The 23,246-nt window shown below is 47.7% G+C and overlaps 1 protein-coding gene across 1 annotated transcript; it reads right to left on the bottom strand.

Moving 5' to 3' along the window:
- Positions 1–40: 40 nt before the first annotated feature.
- LOC136014603 (TOG array regulator of axonemal microtubules protein 2-like) lies at positions 41–20,797 on the bottom strand. Its single transcript, XM_065679439.1, is given in 7 exon segments — positions 41–89; positions 688–791; positions 1,422–1,539; positions 8,292–8,450; positions 9,247–9,482; positions 19,471–19,576; positions 20,775–20,797. Coding segments are annotated over 7 exon segments (795 nt in total).
- Positions 20,798–23,246: the final 2,449 nt, after the last annotated feature.

Here is a 23,246-nt window from a genome sequence, read left to right as displayed (position 1 = left end):
GAAAACATCTCAAGGACACTTCCTAATGATGTGATTTTGGCTACATCCTGATCTGAATCTGAAAAGCAACTTGGATCTCATGGCTATCACTACAGGAGATAATCTGCAAGTAACATTATCGCAAGTGCTTATTCAGGGAAACCGAGGTACAGAGGCTGGGATTCTTCTCATTATCTTCAGATGTCTTCGAGGTATTCATCTAGCATCCCTTTGTGGGGAAAAATAGGCACTACTTCCAAGTCTGAATGCCTCATCTTATTGGAGGTGTCATATTATACGGAAACTATTACCCTGGAGAAGCTGATCCCTACAGCTGGTGTGGGAATTGGGATAAATAGCTCAGACGCATCTGAAAAGATGAATCCTATACAGAGAGACTGAGGCATATCAGAAAGGATCCAGAGGATCCTGCTGGCACGAGGAGACAGCAAGCACCAAATAAGAATGCCCTGATTGAAATTACTCGTCCCATGTGAGCGTCTCTTCTTCTCTCTCCATTTCTGTGGAAAACCCTCCAGAAAAGTTTCTTCAGCCTAATGCAGAAGTGGGCATTTTTCATCACACCACATTTGTGGGGCAAGGAAACAATCTCTGGCACTGCTGGTCTCCACCCAAAAGATGTTACTAAGGCAGAGGCATGTAAAGCCTGTGATGTGCTTTGTCAGATACAACAGACGTGCTCGGTACCCTGCATCAGAAGGCAAGTTGTTCTGGGACATCTTCTGGCCGCTCTTCATGGACACCTGGGATTCCTTGGCAGATGCAGCTTCGCGTTTAAGTTCTTCTATGCCCTACACGTGAATATAAAGGAACATTCATTTTGGACTCTCTGGAAGTTGGCCTACTGTGCTGGGAGTTGTTCTGGTTCACACTCACTCTCCCTGTTCCTGAACAAGGGCACATTCTTAAAAGGTAAACGGAGAGGAATGAAAACAAACAAAAGGGGATGACTTTCCTCCGGATGCTGAATTCACAAAGCTTCTTCCAACTCCACAGTACGGGACAGCAGGGCAGTATTCCCAGAATACAGACAATACACGTACGAATTACGATTGTCTTGTACATCTTTCGTATATCTGGTAATGTTCTTGGCACTACTCCTGCCTTCTTTAGTTGCAAATACTACTATTCACACTTCCTTGCTTTACTGGGAGAAGAGTATTTATGCTAGAAGGTAAAACCATTTTCCCCTACTTCCCTCTCCTGTTTGTGTCTCACATACAAAATACACTCTCTCTCTTTCTAACAACACCAGTTCCTTCACTGCCCACACATAAACAGGCCTCGGATCAACAGTTCATTCCCAGAAGCAAAATGATTCAGCAGAAGGAGATAAGGAAAGACTAGGCAGCTTTAATCTCACAAGAACAATCTCAGTACCTGCATAAAGGAGACATTTCTCCTTTCTGCCAAACACTTACTTTCTGCCTTATTTTTGCCATAACATCTCTCAAGTCATGTGAGGGAACAGACTGTTTCAAGTACTTCTCAAATTTTTGATGACTCATCAGCATACTCAGCATCTTCTGTCCGTAACACCTAACACAGCAAGGAGAGAATGGAATACAGACTATTACTGTCTTTTCTCTCTTGTGGATAAATAAAGGAAAAGTGCTATGAAAATCGCTTGATATTTTAAGCTGAACGCCAGATGTTCTTAGGAATTAACGTATTCATCTAAGTACAGGTTTGGCGATGTTTCGATTTGGTTTTGCTACAGCTGGAAACCACAGTTACCTCCAAGAGGAAATCTGGACGTAGTTCAGCCACAGACAGTGACATTCTACAATGACTGGGAAGAAAGAGTTGTGACTGTCACAGGCAACTAAATTTGCAGAAGATTGTCCTGGCTTCAGCTCCAATTGTTATTTTTCTCCTTCTTAGTAGTTGGTACAGTGCTGTGTGTTCAGCTTTTGTTTGAGAACAATGCTGGTAACACACCAATGCTTTTTGTTGTTGCTAAGTTATGCTTACCCTAATCAAGCAATTTTCAGTCTGTCACGCTCAGCCAGTGAGGAGGGGAAGAGGGGACTGAGAAGAAGGAAGCCTGAACATGGGGCTTTCTTACCAGTCATCACTGCTGAGCCATGTGAGTGTGTCGAGCAGACCCTGCTGTGCGTCAGGGAAGGGTCTGGCTTCCAGGTCACCTCCACGCTCTGACTTCTCTCCACACTCTACAGAGTACAGAGCAGTGGCTGGCAGTGGGGTCGCTGTAAGAGGGTCTGACACCAGTGCTGCATACCCCGGGCCAAGGCACTCCACCACCAAGCACTCTGCAACCCCAGCTCTCAGCCAAGAAAATCACTGGGCTGCAGACTGGCATTGGCCCAGAGACTTCCCTGCTGTCTGGCTCGTTGCTTGCCCCAGCACCCAGCCATACTCCAGGTACCCACAGCTGGGCACCCGCTCCTTGTGTAAACCTGAACATGGCACACACAGAGCCAGCTCACGGATTCAGAGCACCACAGAGCTCGTGGTCACTGGGAGGCAGTGGTGCCCAGCAGGGCTTGCTATCCCAGAAGTTAGCTCCCAAGATGTCTACACACCTCGTGTAGCACCTCCCTGTTTCCCAGAGCACTGGGGACAGAGGCACCCAGTGACTTTCTGGGGAAACACCTCCAGCTGCCCCCAGTGAGCACCAAGCCCCAACCACCGAGTCCTGCTGGGCTTGGGCAAGTCCCCAAGGAGCAACTACTAGGGAACAGTGATACCTGACCTTCTAAACCCCACAGTGCCCATCTTTCCATTTACTTCAAATATCCTAGACAGCAGACAGCTGACTGCACATACATTTTAGCGTACTCGTGGGAAAGCAGCAGTTTATGGGTACTGCTATTTTCCAAGCATTATGAATACTGAATCTCTTTCAGAGGTACCTGCTGGCTGTATTTCAAAGACGCTGAGATGACATTTATCCGTCATCAAATGTACTTCTTATTGCTATGCACACTCAAAAGGTACCTTCAAACACGCAAAAAAATTGCTGTCCAGGAGGACAGCAGGCTCCCCCTTCAAGATGTATGAACCCAGCAGGCAAAGAGTGTCACATACCAGGAATAAACAAGGCTGCATAGCAACCACTTCTCTGAAGAAACCTTGAGCGTGAGATGTAAGGAATATTTTTGGCTGCAGGGCTGGCAGCACCAGCACCTTCTGGCAGGGACACGCTCTGAACTGCAACGTGCTCCCAGTCACTCCCTGCCTGCGACTGCTGCATGAGATTCATCACTAAAGCTCTGCACAATGCACAAGCCAACAGCAAAGTATGTAACTGACAAATGGGAGGGATTTCCACCTCCTCCGCTGCAGGATTTGATGACATCCCTGCATGCTAAATTGCTTAGCTAGGCAGTGTGAGCTTGGAGCTACATCAGTGTAAATCATACCAGCACTGCAGAAATTGCCACATTCAGGCAAGAGAGGGACTAATTCCTTCAGCCTGGATGTATCCAACATGACATGGCCACAGTCACTGCAACTCCACTAAATACTGCCAAACCGAAATTCTCCACCACCACCATTACAAATCTTTTGTACGTCTCCCCTGTGCTGTGGGTAATCGTGCAATATGCAATGCAGAGCTGAAATTTAGCTTGGCTACTGCACATGTTCTGTTATTGCTATGCACACTCAAAAGGTACCTTCAAACACACACAAGAAATGCAATATTATTTCTGTGCCTAGTTTGGAAATCTTCCATAACAAGGCCACTGCTGCTCTTGTTATAAGCACCCATGTACACAAAAAGATTTTGTGCAGATGTGCAAGGGTTCACAAGAGGTTCTTTGTTAACCATGAGGAACAGCAGCTCAGCCTGTCTTTACAGTGATTTGGATAGAGAGTGTCCACGTGAGTGCTCTAAGAAAAGAAATTCAGACACTAAGCAGCTAGTCCTGAGTACTTGTATCCAACCTGCAAGCCAACAGGTTAGGTGGGAAGGGGCTCTTTATATATTAAAACGTGCAATAATTCAGCTCCTACAAGGGAGAAGAAAAAAGAAACAAGAAACCAACACAGAAAACCATCTACAGGAGTTAGCAATCCTTCAACTAGCAAAGGCAGCACATGCACCCTGTTGTGGTATGGGGAGGTGACTGTCACCTCACTTGGTAAAAGGAAAGTATCTCCCTGTCACTGCCAAGCCTCCTCATTGGTACTGGCACTGCAGGAGTAAAGGATTCAGCCTTAAGCTGAGTCATCTTCGACCACACAATTCTCTCAGCTTCTCCAAGGCTCAGTTAATCAGGTATATGAGAAAATAACAACCCCATCTATCCCAGAATGGCAGAAAATGAGCTGACTACAGCTCATGTGTCACCAAATGTGACGATTCCTGCATGAAACAGAAGCATTCTCCCCAAAGACTTCTATTTTTGCTATAGATACAAGGCAGAGGACTGCCCTCAGACTCCAGCACTGCTTTAGACAGAGAAAAGGAAAATTCTTCCTCAGCCATGTTGCAGGCTTCAGGCAAGACTTAACCTGCTCCAGCTCCTCTCTGCAAAGCAAGCATAGCAGAAATTCTGCTTGTTAATCCAGTCTCCCTCCCTGAGCACCTGCTTACGCTTTCTTTAATTTTGGCTCAGTAATACTGAAGCTGATGGGGCAGATTCAACTGAAGAGAAACTTGAAAGCCTACAGGCTTACCCTCAAAAGCAGTAAGCAAAAGGTTAATTTCACGCTTTCTAAAAGGAAGAAGGAATCGCAGCCCTAACTGGGGAACAGAGTACCTCCCCTTACTGAGCCTAACTTGTGTGAGACCCACTTCACCTCCCGCAGACCCATGAGGCCAGGCTTTTATACCAGCTGCACACCCCGTAATGACACATAATATTATGGAGGAAGGGGCAGTGTCCATGTGCTCCCATGCATCCTGGAAATGAACCTGGTGACAGCTATGGCGCCATTTCTTGAGACAGCCATGGGATAAACCCTGCTACAGGGTCAAACCATCCCTCTCACCTGTCCATCCCAAGCACGTCCACCAATGTCTGCCCCCCCAACCAAGGAACAGTCCAATCATCCCTCACAAGTTAACAAAACAAGTTGCCTTGAAATCCCTTTTCTCTAGACATGAAGCATGGCCTCACTATTTCAACACACATCTCAGACTTATCTGACTAAACCCTCACACATGAGGCTTTCAAGCCTCATGGCACCACACGCAGCAGTACATGGTTGAGTAGGGATTTGCCCCAATCCACAGCAGCAATAGAAACCATGCCATCGTACATGCTTATACCCAGAAACCTGCTCTATTTTTCTCAGCGTGTTTTCTCTCATGTGGCTCACTTGTTGGGCAGCAGAGCCCTCTATGGCAACATCCTAGCTTGCAGGCAGCTTCTTTTTTGTCCACAGGAACTTCCTTTGGACTGGGAGCCCTTGGGCTTTCCCCATGGCAACCTCATTTGTGCATTGGGCAAGGCTGATGGATACCACATGGCATCCAAGTCTGTGATGGAGACAGCCCAAGTGAGCACACACAGTAAATGTTAATGAGAGCTCAGCAGACAGGTCTGGAGCTGGAGAGCTTATGCAGACTTTCTGGTTACGGGACCAACAGCAGCAGGAGCAGGTTAGTAGTTTAGTACTGGAGGTGCCAACGAGGCTTTGCAAACTGGTAGGAAAGAGCTGTGTTTCAGTAACAAGCTGTGGTCCAAAGTCTCCTCCACTGATAAAAATTAATGTAAGCTGACACACCAACATAGAGAAAAGGTGGGTATGAAGGTCTTTTATTTTTAAAATGTTTATTTTCATCGATCCTGAATTCAGTGAAAGGGAAAGGGAGGAAAAAGCTGGACAGAAAGCAGGAAGGATACAGATACTGCTGTATGTGCCTTTCTCCCTCTGCCCCTGCTTTGCCCAGCCCTGGGGAGCATCAAGACCTCCCTGCCTTTTCTTTATTCAATTAGAAACTGTCCTCTAATCAGCAAGGTCCTGAGGGCTTCAAGAGGGATACCACCTTCTACAACCCTTCCTCCACCCAGTGCTGGCATGATGAACAAATCAAATTATCTGGAGTGACAATAAGTGACAAACGTTGACAGCATGCACCTCAATGCCATGAAAGGCAAGCAGAGAGGAGCTGTTAAGATGCAAAACCATGCAAGGGAGAAAAACCTGCAGCTTTGGCATCGGCATTTTCACACATCCCTGTTGCAGTGGAAGACTCCCGCACCCCTGACTGCTGAGCCCAGTGCTTGAAACTAAAAGCTCATAAAAACAGTGCTTCACTTGCCTTTAAGGAGATGTGTTTTGTGAACAAAGCTCATGAAAGAAAACAAGAAAGGCAATTACAACTTTACAATTCAAAGCATTAACACACAGAAACACTAAGGTCATGGAAATGTCATGGAAATCATGACAGTAACACTTTGCACTCATAACTCTACTGCAGCTTCCCTCTGATGAGCCCAGAGCAGTTTGCTTTGCCACAAAAGGCACTGAACACCTCTTCATGCTGTGAGACTCCAGCAGTGTTAGAATACACTGGGAAACTGAAGCAGGCAGAAGTTCTCCAAACCCCACTTGGGACCTCAAAGTAAATTAACTGGAGTGAGACCAGCAAAACACAGCTTTTCTTGATTTAGCAACAACTGTCTGTGGCAGGGCAACAAGTGGGATAGGGTCAGCTGTGGGAGAAATGCTGAGGCATTTCGAAAAGAATAAGGGCACTGTTCTCATCTACAGGGATACAATATTAAGAGCTGCCAGACTAGCATCGTCAGAGCTTTCCAGGTGGGGATCAGAGGCTTTAAGGCTGATCGATAGAGAATCTTGACTACAGTTTGCCAAAGTTTTCTGATGGAGAACACAATGATTCCACAAAATTGATGTGATCTGAGAAAATGTACTTGTTTCAACTATTCCCATGAAAAAGTAAGTTTTAGAAAGGAACATTTAATCTTTTTTCTCAAATTCTTCCATGAACACATAAAATAATCTTATTCTCCATAGCCCTAAATCTATGCAGTGAAAATCTACCCACCAACTACCGGAGACACATTCCCAGACCAGACCTTGATGAGACAAAAGCCTACTTCCAGCGCTTCTTGAACACAGTGGTAGAGCAGAAATTGATGTGTGCTGGCAAGTCATAGTGAATATCATAAGGGTTGAAAAAAGGACTTCAGGGTGCTTTTTGGACATTCATGATACGAAAGGACACAGGCAAATAACCTCCAAGCTGCAAGTGTGCTTTAGAGAACAAGGACAAGGTGTCCCCGATACACAAGCACATCCCAGCTCCAGTCCTCAAAGAGGACCCACCCACAAACTGGGTGAGACCTCCATGCAACAGCAGGGAAACAGCCCAGTTTGGGATTGCCCAGAGCCCCTCTAACACCTACTGGTGACCCAGGGCACTGTACACACACTGTGTTTTGCAATCCAATTCGTTCAGGACCATGTGGTCCTGAACTAAGGCCATTTGGTTCTCCACATTGCTAATCTATTTAACTGCATATTGGCTAATTGCAGGCTTTAACTCTCTGCCAAGCATGGCATGTCAATGTCTGCTTACTCTGGCTGCCTGAAGAGTCTGCAGCCACACAATGAGCCACGCCTCATCTGGGGGGGCAGAGAAACCAGCTGCTAGTGCCTGCTGTCTTGATATTTTCAGCTAGGACAGATCACCTCACTCATGACTCCTATCCATTAGTGCATACTACAGGTATGCACACAGGCAGCTGGTTACTCATGTGTTGTTGGCATCTATTCGTGGGAATTAACATACTGGACAAAGCACGGGTTTGGTGACATTTTGATTTGGTTTTGCTGCTAGGAAAATACAAGAATCTCCAGGAGGAAATGGGGGGGTTGTTCAGCAACAGACAGCAAAATTCTACAATGACTGCAAAGGAAGATTTGTGACTATCACAGGCAACTAAATTTGCAAAAGAGGTTTACAAACACTGAATACGCTGCCTGAAGACAGCTGGGATTTTTTCCAGGACAGCCTTAACCTTATCAGAAATAAATGTTTGGGATGCTTCACTGATGAACAGTGGCCAACCCTTCAGTTTTGCATTGCATACCTAAAACCAAACAAAATTGTTTGACCCACTAATCTGAGCTCAGCTGATTGCAATAAAGAATCACTCAAGTCACAGGAATTCCTCAGTGGTCCTTCTTGCAGGACAACCTCATCTTACCCAGTACACTCATTTGTCCAGACAACATTACCCACACTGCGAAGCAACTTAATACTTGCTTTACCTTCCACTATGTTGTGGTTTTATCATTTAGGATCAGAGATTTCATGTTTAAGAAGGTAAATTGAAGATCATCACATTGTGTCCGGATATCAATCCTGAGCAAGCTTCACCACCGCACGAACAAGCGCCACAGTACTGTAATATTTGCCAGACAGGAGCTTCTAGGCTCCGATTTGCTCCATCGTGGTCAGTAGGTGTTCAGCCGCACACCTCTGCACCAGGACATTGCAGTGCCTGGAAACAAGAGAAGAAACACTAGGGCAGAGGGAAAAGGAGGGCCAAAAGCACAGGTCTCAACCATAGCGTGCTCTCTGTCATTGCTGGGAGAAGGAGGTATGTGATCCCGCTGCAGTGTTGGACACCTGAGGAAGATTCTGACCTCAGATAAACACAATGTTGGCACTGTACAGAGGCACTACCTGCAAGGAAGAGGAGGAATTTGATCTCCCTGGCCTAGCTGATACTCAATTTCTATAGACAAACTAACTCTGAGAAAGAGGGAAATAAAGACAATTCATGCTGGCTCATCAGAGGGCTCCCACTGCACATACAAAGCTGCAGCACGATTGAGGCTGATTCCACACGTTTATCTCCAAATCTTCAGACCTTTGGAAAGAAACAAGTGAGGGCAAAACTCCTGTTGAGCATGGAGCTGCAGAACATGCAGCAATGAAACCAGGCTGTTTCTTGAGACTTGGCAAGAGGTACCTCACATGCTTTCCCTTTTCAAAAGCCAAGGAAAGCGCTGCAATTGTTTTAGCCAGGCTGTCCTTTCTAGAGCGTGCCTATTCAAAACTCTCATGAACAGCACTGGTATTCTAAGGCTGCCTAACTTGCTGCAACAAATAGGCTGTAGAAGGACAGAAGCAGATGACAAGGAAGGGAGCAAGCCTTGTCAGAAAGTCTAGTCACCCAGTCATCAGCAGATGCAGGAGAAAGGACCCTTGCCTCCCATCATCACTCTTCTGCCTCCCATCCCTTCCCCCTACCCACACAATTTAAGCTGAAGCAGATCACTAAAACAACATACTGGATTCCACTAGCCATGAGAGCAGTCATTGCTTGTGCAGGAGTCACGCTCCCCACTATGATCCCCAGGCACCGACTGGCTGCTTTCTGAATTGACATGCTGCAGTTCCTCAACCTCTGGAGTAAGATCTGAATAACCTCATCCACAAAAGCGTCCATGTGCTTCTTCATGGTCCTGAAGAGCTCTCCAAGAGCACTGACAGCAGGGAGGCACACCTGCCGGTGGAGGTTCTTCACCTGTAGAAGTCAGGATGAAACATGCAAGAATCACCTTGTAAAGAAAATCAGTTCCCATAGACAAGCATCACAGGACACAACAAGCCTTCTCACTGTGTCACTCACAGTGGATAGGAGGGAGACGTAACGGGGCCGCAGGTTCACATAATTCTCTGTAGCTTCATGCTACCGCCAACATGATGCTGGAGAACAGGCAAGATGGGTTCACGAGTGGGGAGCCCTAATAAGACACGAATATAGATTATGCATGAGAACAGCGAGGTACATATAACTTCTGCAAAGAGATGGAGGGGTACCACCATACTGCACTGGCAGCAGAAATGGCATTACTTTGTTGCTCATGATCCATCTCCTTGGCCTGGATAGGTGGGAGGTGTAATGAAGCTACTGGCCCATGAAAACCTCTCTCAGATCTCTTGCCACCACCAACTTGTCTGCATTCTCCTGCCCACCACAGCAAAACCAGAACAAGTTTAGCTTCTGCGCCTCCTGCAAAGGCAGTCGATGGTATGGGGTCTAGACTCCATTCCCCATGGCCAGAATCACCAGTTCCCATCGCTCACCCCTGGGCACCCCCACGGCAGAGGCTGAAGCTGTGCAGAAGTCACGCAACTCTAGAAATCGTACTAGAAAGAAGTGGGCAGAAGGACATGGCTGTACAACTCAAAAGCTGAGACAATCTAGACTCGAGCCTGCAGGACTGCCTGCTCCAGCAAACATCTTTTCCCATCTAACCTTGACAAAGCTGATTTGAAAAGCCTCCAAGACACTGGTGTGTTGGCAGCAGTCACCACAGTGACACAGATGGTTCACAGCTATGTGTATTTTGCTAACTGGACGAGAATATGATTGACCCCATTAGACACATTCAGTTGCTCCAATGGGTTGATGGTGTTTTCTCACTCATAAAGCACAGCAGGAGCCGCTAGAGAGCACAGCAATGATTTAAAGACCTCTTGCATTGATACACACTGAGCACATGAAGTCTACAGTCGGCACACTGCAAAGACAGCCTGAAGCTCAATGTCCATTTGAGCTCTTCCCTGGCTCAGCTGCTTCCCTGGGCATGCACCACAGAGTAAGAAAATCTCAGAGCTCTGCCTACAGAAAATAAACTGAAGGTGTGTGACACATGATTTGGCTTGCTGCCCTTACTTTATAGGCTTTTGGCATTGACAACAGCTTCTTCTTTCCATCACTGTCATCACCGTCTGCTCCTGCTCTCCACTGCTTCTGCTCTCCATTCCTCGCCCTCCTGAGCTCTGAGGAAGGAAGGCGCTTCTGGATGGGAGGCACAGGCTTGGAGGCTAGCAGGAGCCTCTGGGAAGGTGACCTAGAAACTACTGACTTCAGGGTTCCCTCTTTAGGGTCACTGCAGTCAGTCAGGCCTGCAAAGCAAAGATGCAAAGCATAACAGAATCAGCACTGCAAGCAGGCCAGTGGACAATGCTCACCCACTTCCACAGAGCCACCAGAGGAACACCAGTGTCCTCTGGGCTCCCATCAGACAACAGGGAGCTCAGGGGCCTTTCCTTACCCAGGAGAAGTCACCTGCACATTCACCCCCCTGCTCCTCTCCCTGCCCCACAGGTGTAGCCCCCTGCCACAACAGGAGGGCTACGCAAGGGACTGAGAGCAGGGCAGGTTATTGCAGAGGGGTACCTGCAGGGACAGCTCTTCACTGGGAATGTGCCCTGCCTCTCTAGGCTGAGAAAAGACCCTTCTTCCCACAAGAGATCCAGCAGGCTCCTGCCTTACCTCTCTGTGAGCCTAACAGACCCTCAGACATCCTCCCTGTTTGCAGGTTCTTCTCGATCCAAATGGTTTCCAGAGCAGTGCTCCTCGCCTTATTGTCTTGGGGATCCTGGCTCAAGGCTCGCTGAGAAAGCTGGGAGAGATCATCTTCACCCGCAGTGTTGAGATCACGCCCATCAGCCTTGCTGATGCAGCCATCCAGGGGAGAGACATCTCTTGGCTCTGGAGATTCCCCAGCTTCATCCCCATGCCATGAACTCATCTGCTTCTTCATCTGGGGTGTTAGTATCTACTGAAAAGAAGCTGTAGATCAGGTAAAAGGGAAGAAGTGACCTCAGACCTTTACAACAAAACTATCCAGTGAGAGAGGCATTCAAGGGGAGTTTTCTAATCATTCAGAAGATCGGTTTGTTCTTATTTTTCATAAAACTAGCACCAGTTTGATTCTTCTGAACAGCCCTGAGCTAGCAAGCCAGGAGAGAGAACACACCACTGGTATGATGCAAAGAAACATCCCCATTTCAGGACTTGGCTGCCAAAATATATTCCCTGGCCAGTGTTCTCCTTCTGGTAGGGCCCTGCACGCTGTTCCACACATCTTTCATAAAGGCACAAACCAACTCCCTGTGTACCCTCTAATGAAACCAGTTTAATTGTTCAAGCTATGACTCTTGTATCTATTCCATTAAACTCCCTGTACAGTTCTTAGAGTTGTACGAGCCTTGAAATAGAACAATTGCCACTGCTCAGAATTTTTTTCCTGGTCTTTACAGTATTTAAGCACCTCGGTCTTGTTCAGGGACCAATTCCACCATTCAAGCACCATGGAAATATTTAAACCCTCCGTTCACCTCACCTACAAAGTGTCACTTAATTCTGCAGGCATTCAAATCCCCCAAGTGTCCACGGGCTGATTCCTTCTGAAACAACAGGGGCTTTCTGACCTACTGCTCAGAGCCTACGCTGCGGTACCCAGAAGACACAACGCAGGACCTTCAGTCAAGGTGGACCAACAGCAGGGGTTTAGGAATATGAAATGCTTTTCCTGCAGAGCTGAGGAACCACGAGCGCTTTGGCCCGGAGCTCAGAACCACGAGCGCTTTGCTTCGGGACTGAGGAACCATGAGGCCTGGACCTCAGCCTGAGGAGCCATGAATGCTTTTGCCCCAGGGCTCAGGAACCACGAGCTCTTTGCCTCAGAGCTGAGGAATCATGAGCACTTTGTCTGAGGGCTGAGGAACCACAGGCGCTTTACCCCAGGGCTGAGGAACCAGGAGCGCTTTGCCTCAGGGCTGAGGAACCTCGAGCGCTTTGCCCCAGGGAGGGGGAACCACAAAGGCTCTGCCTCACGGCTCAGGAACCGCGAGCGCTCTGCCTCAGGGCTGAGGGAGCACGAGCGCTTTCCCTCAAGGCAGAGGTGCGGCGGCCCAGGTGCTGCCGGCGGCTGAGCGTCCTGTGACGGCTTTTCCAGCGGCCAGGGTGCCGCGGAGCTGACGGGGCAGCGAGCGGCTCTGCGAAGACCCCGGCACCGCCCGTGGCTGCGAGCCCCACTGCTCCATCCCTCCCCCGGAGCACGCTTCGAAGGCTGCGGGCGGGGGGACGGCCCCTTCCCTCTGCGGAAGGCGGGTGAAATGGCGGCCGGAAGCAGCGTCTGAGGGAGCGGCGGGTGCCCGCCTTCCTCCAGCTGCCTGTCTCCAAACCCAAAACCGCACAGAAATCCCCACCGAACAAACAGAGCTGTGCGGAGGGGGACTTGAGCACCTGGCTCCAACGCGCCTCCACACCGGGAGTATCCTCATTACACACACTCCACGACCCAGCTGCATCTCCCCCACAGCAGCTCCCTTCAGGTGCGTTCTTCACTTCTCTGCTCCACCTCTCACAGCAGCACCACGAGGCAGCATCGACACTGTGTACACACACCCCCCCCCCCCCCACCTTATCTGACTCTATATTACTATTTCTGTATAACTACATAATCTTTAAGCTCCTTTCCAATCCAAACCATTCTATGATGATGCTCCCACTGTTCCCTTCATCGAGACAGCTGGCAGGCTGCCTATCAACTCTCTCTTAATCCTGGCAGCTTTTTGGTTTGGCATGTTTGGTCCCCTTTCTTTTTTCCCGTCTTTAGACTTCAGAAGTTGCTCGTCATCTGCTAGGAATTGTTGGGGGGCTGGTGTGACACCCTCTGGCCATCTCTGGTATTGCTTCTCATCGCATTCAAAATGCATTCACTCCTAAAACCTAGAAATAAGGCCACCACCGAGTGAAAAACAGCAAACAAAAATGCCTTATGCTGTGCAATGATGCCTGCCTTAGAGGTACACTGGGAAGTGGTGGCGAGTGTCCCATGCCACCACTGCCTATACCCAAACAGTGCCAACAAGATACTCAGCCTGCTCTTTGGCCCTAACCCAGCGCTCCTACTTCGACCTCTGAAAAGGCTGGGACACAGATACCGGAAGGACCTTGCGTGATCAAGGCCCAACTGCTCCTTCTGCTACTCCACACCCCAAAAGCTCAGCAGCACAGCACTTCAATCACACACCTCTTTCCTGATTTGAAGCCTGCCTGCGCACAGGAACATCAGTACTGGTTAAAATCGCTTCGGCCTAATTTGGTGGCTTTTGAGGGTGCAGTCAAGTCTGTACTCGCACAAGCATTTCTTTCCACAGCATCTCAGAATTCAACTAAATGCCCAGCAAATTAACAAATTGTTAGGACACTAATTTACTGTCGGTTAAAACCATCCAAAAACTGGAAGCCTCTGGCTGCTGCCCTTTCACCTGCAGCTTTCCAAAGACTGAATCACAGAATCAACTGTGATTCTATGAATAGAATAGAATCAGCTAGGTTGGAAAAGACCTTTAAGATCATGAAGTCCAACCATGTCTCTTCCAGCCTTGTCAGTAACACAACCTCTTAATGCCTCCAGACAACGCTGCAACTCCACTTCCATCCCTAAGCAGCGGGCATACCAGTGGACAGGACCGAAACACAGAAGCTAAGAAATCAGCAACAACAGGAGGTGCTTTGCAGAACATCACGTAACATTTTAGGTTGGCTTCCTCCTCCACTAGAAATCAGCTTTTTACAAAGAGCACTTCATCCTTAACCACCCCCCACAGCTACTTAAGGTCTCTCTCAACAAACACCACAGGACAGGTATTTGGTAAAGGAGATGTACATTTATTCACTTTACAAAGAGGGTGGTATTTACTTGCAACAGCTCAATTTATAGACAAATATATTATTGTACATTATAGTGGTGAATGGCTCAAACCTTTACCTTGTTTTGCTCTTAAAAATGTGTTTGCACCACTTCAGCTTCCATTAGCTGAGCAAATAGCTATCCTTGTTCTGCCACTGAGAGGTAAAAATCCATCATAAAGGTATTGCTGTGCGCTACGTATTCACAAGCATTCACCTTCCCATTTCCTAGTGTTACTCCCCTTTCCTCACTCGATTCAACAGTCTGTCCTCTGGGTTAGCATTAATACTTATATACAGCCTCCATTAAAACAAAATTAGGAACCAGTGATAGTTCTAATGTCCTTCTGAAGCACAAGTCACTGATTTGCAAGTATAAAAATCTTGAGTTCAAATTTGTTTAAAAAAAACCCAAAACACAAAAACCCAAAACCACGGCATTTGAAGACAAGTTGTCACTTAGATGTTGCCAAGGCATGGCTAAACCAATGGCGGAGGGGAGAAAAGAATTCCAGTAGAGAATTAAATATTACAAAAATACCTTTTATTTTCCCTCCTGTTTTCCATTTCATTTTTTTAAAAATGCAGCAGGATGCCCCCACTTGCTATGCTAACTGAAGCATGGAAAGAAGGTACAGACCGGTTGTCTTTGATCCTCCAATAGCAAACAAATTCAATATAAAGCTGAACCAAGTTTACCACACAAACAGTGGTGGCAGATTTATTTCACTTGAGATACAAATGCGTGTGCACATGAGAGGCATAATCTGACCATGAGGCAGAAGAAATGTTTCTATAAGTAAGCGCAGGGAAATAGGGCGAGAGAAGGCTGGCATGGTTAAACATTCTGGATTCAGAAATGCACCATGCCCCACAGGTGCCTCTGCACATAGGCTGTGCACAAGTCTGCACTCCCAATATGCAAATATGGCATCTCTCCGCAAGATCATAGAATCACAGAATAGTTAAGGTTGGAAAGGACCTCAAGATCATCTAGTTCCAACCTCCCTGCCATGGGCAGAGACACCTCACACTAAACCATCCCACCCAAGGCTTCATCCAGCCTGGCCTTGAACACTGCCAGGGATGGAGCATTCACAAGCTCCCTGGGCAACCCATTCCAGTGTCTCACCACCCTAACAGGAAAGAATTTCCTCCTTATATCCAATCTAAACTTCCCCTGTTTAAGTTTTAACCCGTTACTCCTTGTCCTGTCACTACAGTCCCTGACAAAGAGTCCCTCCTCAGCATCCCTATAGGCCCCCCTCAGGTACTGGAAGGCTGCTATGAGGTCTCCACGCAGCCTTCTCTTCTCCAGGCTGAACAGGCCCAACTTCCTCAGCCTATCTTCATACAGGAGGTGCTCCAGTCCCCTGATCATCCTCGTGGCCCTCCTCTGGACTTGTTCCAAGAGTTCCATGTCCTGTTTATGTTGAGGACTCCAGAACTGCACACAATACTCCGGGTAGGGTCTCACAAGAGCAGAGTAGAGGGGCAGGATCACATCCTTCGACCTGCTGGTCACGCTCCTTTTGATGCAGCTCAGGATACGGTTGGCTTTCTGGGCTGCGAGCGCACACTGAAGCTGGCTCATGTTCAGTTTCTCGTTGACCGACACCTGAATCACTTCTCCGCTCTAACTGTTGCTGTGCCTGGGATTGCCCGACACAGGTGTAGGTTCTTGTACTTTCCTTTGCTGAATTTCATGAGGTTTGATTTGGCCTACCTCTCAAGTGTGTCAAGGTCCCTCAGGATGACCTCTCTTCCCTCCAGCGTATCAACTGAACCGCATAGTTACCGGCAAACTTGCTGAGGGTGCACTCTATCCCACTATGCACGGCACGGACAAAGATGTTGAAGAGGATCAGTCCCAACAGCGACCCCGAGGGACACCGCATGTTTCTAGTCTCCAGCTGGACATTGAGCCGTTGATGGCAACCTCTGAACGGTCTTCCACTTTCCCCTTCTTGACAATGGTGTTTGTATTTGCCTTTTCCCAGTCATCAGGAACTTAACATGACTGCCGTGGTTTTTCAAATACAATGGTTAATGGCTTGGTGACGCCATCCGCCAGCTCCTCGGGACCCGCAGGTGGATTTCAGTTCATTCTCCAGTTGCTGCATGTCTCTTCCCTGACTTGATTAGCATGGTCGGGTCAAAGGGAGGTGCTTCTCAAACAGAACTTAATTAAATCATGGAACTCGTTGTGACAAGATGCCGTGGCGGACAAAAGCGGACATAAATCCAAAAGGCAAAGAGATGGTTGCAGAGTGGATGGGTCAGCTTGTGGCCATGAAACGAGACAGCCTTTCTGAAGTCCATGGCACACAATTGAAATGACTTGTCCCAGGTGAGTGTCTCTTCCTCTCTCTCCAGTTTTGTGGAAAACCCTCCAGAGAAGTTTCTTCAGCCTAATGCAGAAGTGGGCATTTTTCATCACACCACATTTGTGGGGCAAGGAAACAATCTCTGGCACTGCTGGTCTCCACCCAAAAGATGTTACCAAGGCAGAGGCATGTAAAGCTTGTGATGTGCTTTGTCAGATGCAACAGATGTGCTCAGTACCCTGCATCCCAAAGCAAGTTGTTCTGGGGCATCTTCTGGCTGCTGTTCATAGACTCCCTGGGGACCACGGCAGAGGCACTTCACTTTGCCTCATATTCACTCCATGGCCACTCCTGGGGACCCTTTTTGTACTTGTTTAATCGGCGTCCCTTACCCCTGCCTGGCGGACTGGACCAACTGGATAAATAACAGGACGGTTTTAAATGGCTCTTTCATTAACCAGACATGTCATAGAATTTATGATTGTACTGTTCCAGAAAACAAACCAGCCTGCTGTTATGGGGAAGTGAATCAAACAGGGATGGCTGGAGCAATGATCATTAACGCCTTAAACGCCACAATGCCTTGGGACCCTCAGGAGTTAGATCTCTGGGGATCCTTAGCAGGCAATGGGTCATGCTCTTATTTTGGGGGATCGGCCACTGCAGTGTTGGACACCTGAGGAAGATTCTGACCTCAGATAAACACAATGTTGGCACTGTACAGAGGCACTACCTGCAAGGAAGAGGAGGAATTTGATCTCCCTGGCCTAGCTGATACTCAATTTCTATCGAAAAACTAACTCTGAGAAAGAGGGAAATAGAAGACAATTCATGCTGGCTCATCAGAGGGCTCCCACTGCACATACAAAGCTGCAGCACGACTGAGGCTGATTCCGCCCGTTTATCTCCAAATCTTCAGACCTTTGGAAAGAAACAAATGAGGGCGAAACTCCTGTTGAGCATGGAGCTGCAGAATATGCAGCAATGCAACCAGGTTGCTTCTTGAGACTTGGCAAGAGGTACCTCGCATGCTTCGCCCTTTTCAAAAGCCAAGGAAAACGCAGCAGTTGTTTTAGCCAGGCTGTCCTTTCTAGAGCGTGCCTATTCAAAACTCTCATGAACAGCACTGGTATTCTAAGGCTGCCTAACTTGCTGCAACAAATAGGCTGTAGAAGGACAGAAGCAGATGACAAGGAAGGGAGCAAGCCTTGTCAGAAAGTCTAGTCACCCAGTCATCAGCAGATGCAGGCTGCTTTCTGAATTGACATGCTGCAGTTCCTCAACCTCTGGAGCAATTCCTGAGCAATCACATCCACAAGAGGGTCCATGAGCTTCTTCATGGTCCTGAAGAGCTGTCCAAGAGCACTGATAGCAGGGAGGCACACCTGCCGGAGGAGGTTCTTCACCTGTGGAAGTCGGGATGAAACATGCAAGAATCACCTTGTAAAGAAAATCAGTTCCCACAGACAAGCATCGCAGGACACAACAAGACTTCTCACTGTGTCCAGGTGCAACATAAAAGCACAGTAAGAGCAGTAGAGCACAAGCACAGAAACACACTCTGATAACAACTTCTTCAGTGGCCTCAGGCCTACTTCTACAGTACAACGTTAATGAGACTGCAGGCCTGAAACATATTGTTTCACCTAAGACAAAGTGTGCTCCTTAGCTCAGACCATACCCTGCTTTGATTTTAGGCCCTATTGTTGAAAACAAAACAATGAATTCATGCAAGGTCTGCTTTTAAACTATAAAGGCAAAATCATAATGATAAGGCAGAGGAACAATACTACTTTCCTCCGGTCCAAAACATGCAGCACTGGCAGTTTGAGCACTCAACAAAGGATCTCAGAGATCACATGCAACTACAGCTGCCGCCGGTGGGGTTTTTCAGTATTCAGTGCTGCGCTGGAGTGCTCCCTGCTGCCAAAAGCCTCTCCCCCACAAAGGTAAGGAAGAAGCATGTCACGGTCATGTGCTTCACTTGAAAGATACTTTGAAGCACGGACCAGCGGTTCTTTCTGCCAGACATGGTAGTGTCTGTTAATAAAACTGAACAGCAGAAGTGCTAGAAGTGAAAGCACATCTGGGACTGCAGGGAAGTGGAGGCTGAAAGATGTCTGTGCACATGAGTTTATGGAACAAGAGGGGAGGTGATTTCCTCAGAAAGAGAAAAGAGAGAGAAAAATCAGAACATGCTGCTTCTCCTAACCCTGATCTTGGAGTAGAAGAATCTCAGCCCTGTACCTCTAAAAACAAAAGTCTGAAGAGTCAAACAAAAGGTGCATTTAAGCCTCCAAGATCATGATGCACACCAGTCTTCCAGGATGCTGAGGAAGAGGATGAAGTGGGAGGAAGCTGGGAAGCAAAAGCTGCAGTGTTTAATTACAGCTTGGGCAGACACTTGGGCCCTGACAAACCACTTGATTAGTGTCTCAGTTTCTGCTTTCACGCATTGCCTCAGAAGAACACCAGCCTCAAAGAGGAGAAAGACACATGTTCTTCCTACCAGTAAATACAGCTGTATGGACAGACAGGTCTCAGGGACAGATGATATAGCTGTGGGAAAAATGAGGCCTAAAACTCGGGGTGAAGGCAGACACTGAGCACACACGCAAACGGACAAGCTCATATGTACTCTATGCCCCATTGGATGACGCACGTTAGACATTATTTAGACACAGTGTTCTTACCTCTTTGGTGACTGCCAAGGAAACATCATGAAGTCTGCTAAGAAGGACTTCTGAGTGGCAGATAGCCAAGCGTCTGACACTGAAGAGTCCCTTCCTCTTTTCCTTCCTGAAAGGCAGTTTCACCAAAAAGACTGATTTTTCGCACCACCAAAGAACTAGGCAGCACCCTCTGCAATTACCAGGGTGTCAGGTCAAACAAAGGCAGGTGCTTCTCAAACAGCACTTAATCATGGAACTCGTTGTGACAGAATGCTGTGGCAGACAAAAACGGACATAAATCCAAGAGGCAAAGAGATGGTTGCAGAGTGGATGTGGTAGTTTGTTTCCATGAAACAAGAGAGCCTTTGTGAAATCCATAGCACACAAGGTCCCTGTGTTGCTGCCTCCTACAAGCTGGGAGACTGCTGTGTTTCTCTTTCCTGCACCCTCCCTGTATCCTGTCCCTGCAATACAGTGCTGTCTGGTTGGTACCATGACCTACTGGGCCTCACATGCAGGAGGTGTGCTGCTGCTGCTGCTACTGCCAGCATTGGCAACACAGGTAAGTCCTTACTCAGTCCCACTTGGGCCAGTGACCTGAGGTCACCACGTCTATGAACTCATGACCACTTCCACTCGGCTTCCGACTTCAGCTAGCAAATCATATTGTTCCACAGCTTCCTCTCCTCCCTGAACATTTCGCATGCAGCTACATGGAGCAGAAGGCAAAACTAGGAAACAGCATGGATGGGCTGCGGCTGTAGCACTGCTGTGGACCAAGGCAAAGAAAAGGCTGCTCTCCCATCTTTATACCGTGACTGCTCTGGAGTGGTTTCACTATTTCCCTGTGGACATTTGGGCACTCAGGGCTCAGAGGCTCAAATAAAAACCATTTCTACCTTTCCTTCTCACTGAGAAGAAGGAAGCCTGAACATGGGGCTTGCCCCAGCAACCAGCCCTCCAGGAACCCACAGCTGGGCACCCGCTCCTTGTGTAAACCTGAACACGGCACACACAGAGCCAGCTCCCCTGTCCATACACGTGCCACAGCCAGCTCACAGATTCAGAGCACCACAGAGCTCGTGGTCGCTGGGAGGCAGTGGTGCCCAGCAGGGCTTGCTATCCCAGAAGTTAGCTCCCAAGATGTCTACACACCTCGTGTAGCACCTCCCTGTTTCCCAGAGCACTGGGGACAGAGGCACCCAGTGACTTTCTGGCGAAACACCTCCAGCTGCCCCCAGTGAGCACCAAGCCCCAACTACCGAGTCCTGTTGGGCTCGGTCAAGTCCCCAAGGAGCAACTACTAGGGAACAGTGATACCTGACCTTCTAAACCCCACAGTGCCCATCTTTCCATTTACTTCAAATATCCTAGACAGCAGACAGCTGATTGCACATACATTTTAGCGTACTCGTGGGAAAGCAGCATTTTATGGGTATTGCTATTTTCCAAGCATTATGAATACTCAATCTCTTTCAGAGGTACCTGCTGGCTGTATTTCAAAGATGCTGAGATGACATTTATCCGTGATCAAATGTACTTGTTTGCAAACTGTGCAATGCCTAAGCTTTCTCTTGTGGAAAAATGCAATTTTTGGTCTATATAGTTGTGACAAAAAGCCTTCCAAACATGAACTGAGAATACGAATATGTAAATATAGATGCAAATTGTTAGCCAACACACTCTCTTGATGATAGAAAGATGGAAGCATGGACAGCCATCCTGGGAAGAATACAGGGATATTGTCCAGGAACCTCGGGATCATGTTAGGAAAGCTACGGCCCAGTTAGAATTAAAATTGGCTAGGGATATGAAAGGTAACAGGAAGGGATTCTATAGGTACGTAGTGAATGAAAGACAGACTAGGGACAATGTGGGCCCTCCCCAGAAGCTATCAGGAGAACTGGCTACCCTGGATTTGGAGAAGGCTGAGGTTCTCAATTACTTCTTTGTCTCAGCCTTCACTGGCAAATGCTCCGACCACACCGCCAAAGACTTGCAAGGCAGATGCAGGGACTGTGAGAATCAAGACCTTAGGCCCACTGTAGGACAGGACATGGTTCAAGACCATCTTAAGAACCTGAACTTGCACAAGCCCATGGGAGCTGATGAAGTCCATCCGCGGGTCCTGAAGGAGCTGTAAGCCACTGTCCATCATATTTGAAAACTCATGGCAGTCAGGTGACATTCCCCATGACTGGAAAAAGGGAAATATAACCTCTAGTTTGAAGAAGGGGGAAATAGATGACCCAGGGAGCTACAGACCAGTCAGTCTCACCTCTGTGCCTGGTAAAATCTTGGGGCAGATTCTCCTGGAAGGCATGCTAAGGCACAGGAAAAACAACAAGGTGCTTGGTGACAGCCAGCATGGCTTCATTAAGGGGAAATCCTGCCTGACCAATTTGGTGGCCTTCTATGATGGGACTACGGGACTGATGGACAGGGGTAGAGCAGTTGATGTCATCTACCTGGGCCTGTGCAAAGCGTTCCGCACTGTCCCACACGACATCCTTGTCTCTAAATTGAAGAGACATCAATTTGTTAGATAGACCACTCAGTGGATAAAGAACTGGCTGGATGGCCGCATGCAAAGAGTTGTGGTCAATGGCTCAATGTCCAGCTGGAAACCAGTAGTGAGTGGTGTCCCTCAGGGATCAGTGTTGGGAAAGGTCTTGTTCAACATCTTTGTCAGTGACATGGACAGTGGGATTGAGTGCACCCTCAGCAAGTTTGCAGATGAAACCAAGCTGTGTGGTTCGGCTGATACGCTGGAGGGAAGGAATGCCATCGAGAGGGGCCTCGACTGTAGTGACAGGACAAGGGGTAACGGTTTAAGATTTAAACAGGGGAAATTTAGATTGGATATAAGGAGGAAGGTCTTTACTGTACGGGTGGTAAGGCACTGGAATGGGTTGCCCAGGGAAGCTGTGAATGCTCCACTCCTGGCAGTGTTCAAGTCCAGGTTGGACAGAGCCTTGGGTGACATGGTTTAGTGTAATGTGTCCAAGTCCATGGCAGGGGGGTCAGAACTAGATGATCTTAAGGTCCTTTCCAACCCTAACTATTCTATGATTCTATGATTCTATTCTATAAATACACAACACGTAAGAAGACTCAGATGACAAATGTGTTTGTAATGGAACCCATCGGTCATCAAAAGCACCATAGGTCAACAGTTTCATGCCTTGCACTCAAAAGCTCATTTTCTAAAGCGTAGATGAATATAACTGTCTAAGAATGCTGAGTGTTAAGTGTTGCACAGAATCTAGATGAACAGCTATGGACTCCATGGGATTTTTATGCTCCTGTGCCTGTTCTACAAACTATGGAGGAACTGTAAAATCAAAACTATTCAGAGGGGGCTTGATCTCGATGTCACTGATGGACAACAGTGATGTCATTCTACAAGCATGTAGAATATTCTGTAGTGAATATAGAGTATCCATGCTCAATGTGAATGGACAGCCACGTCAGGCTACTTGTGATCAGTTCTGAAAATCAGAGTAGCATCACCAGAACTTTCAGAGGATCGTTCCAAGATTCTTTTTTCTTAACTCCCTCTCCTCAGGATCATAACACGAGGTAGGGTCCACACAAAGGAGAGATGAAAATCACTATGGTGATTCTCACCATCTGGTGCACATTTACTGCAGGTAGTGAGCAGCCTGCAAACACCAGGCAGCCCTTCTCCTGTATGTCATCTGCTATGCACAGACACCCTGTTTGGGTGGAGTGACAGAAGAGGCACTGCTTGTTCCCAGTTTTCATTGCATGCCCTGGGATGAGAGGCTTGCAGC

This window comes from Lathamus discolor, chromosome 5 (genome assembly GCF_037157495.1).
Source record: "Lathamus discolor isolate bLatDis1 chromosome 5, bLatDis1.hap1, whole genome shotgun sequence".
NCBI lineage: Eukaryota > Metazoa > Chordata > Aves > Psittaciformes > Psittacidae > Lathamus > Lathamus discolor.
Note: the sequence above shows the minus strand (reverse complement) of the source record. Positions and strands in the feature narration are given on the sequence as shown.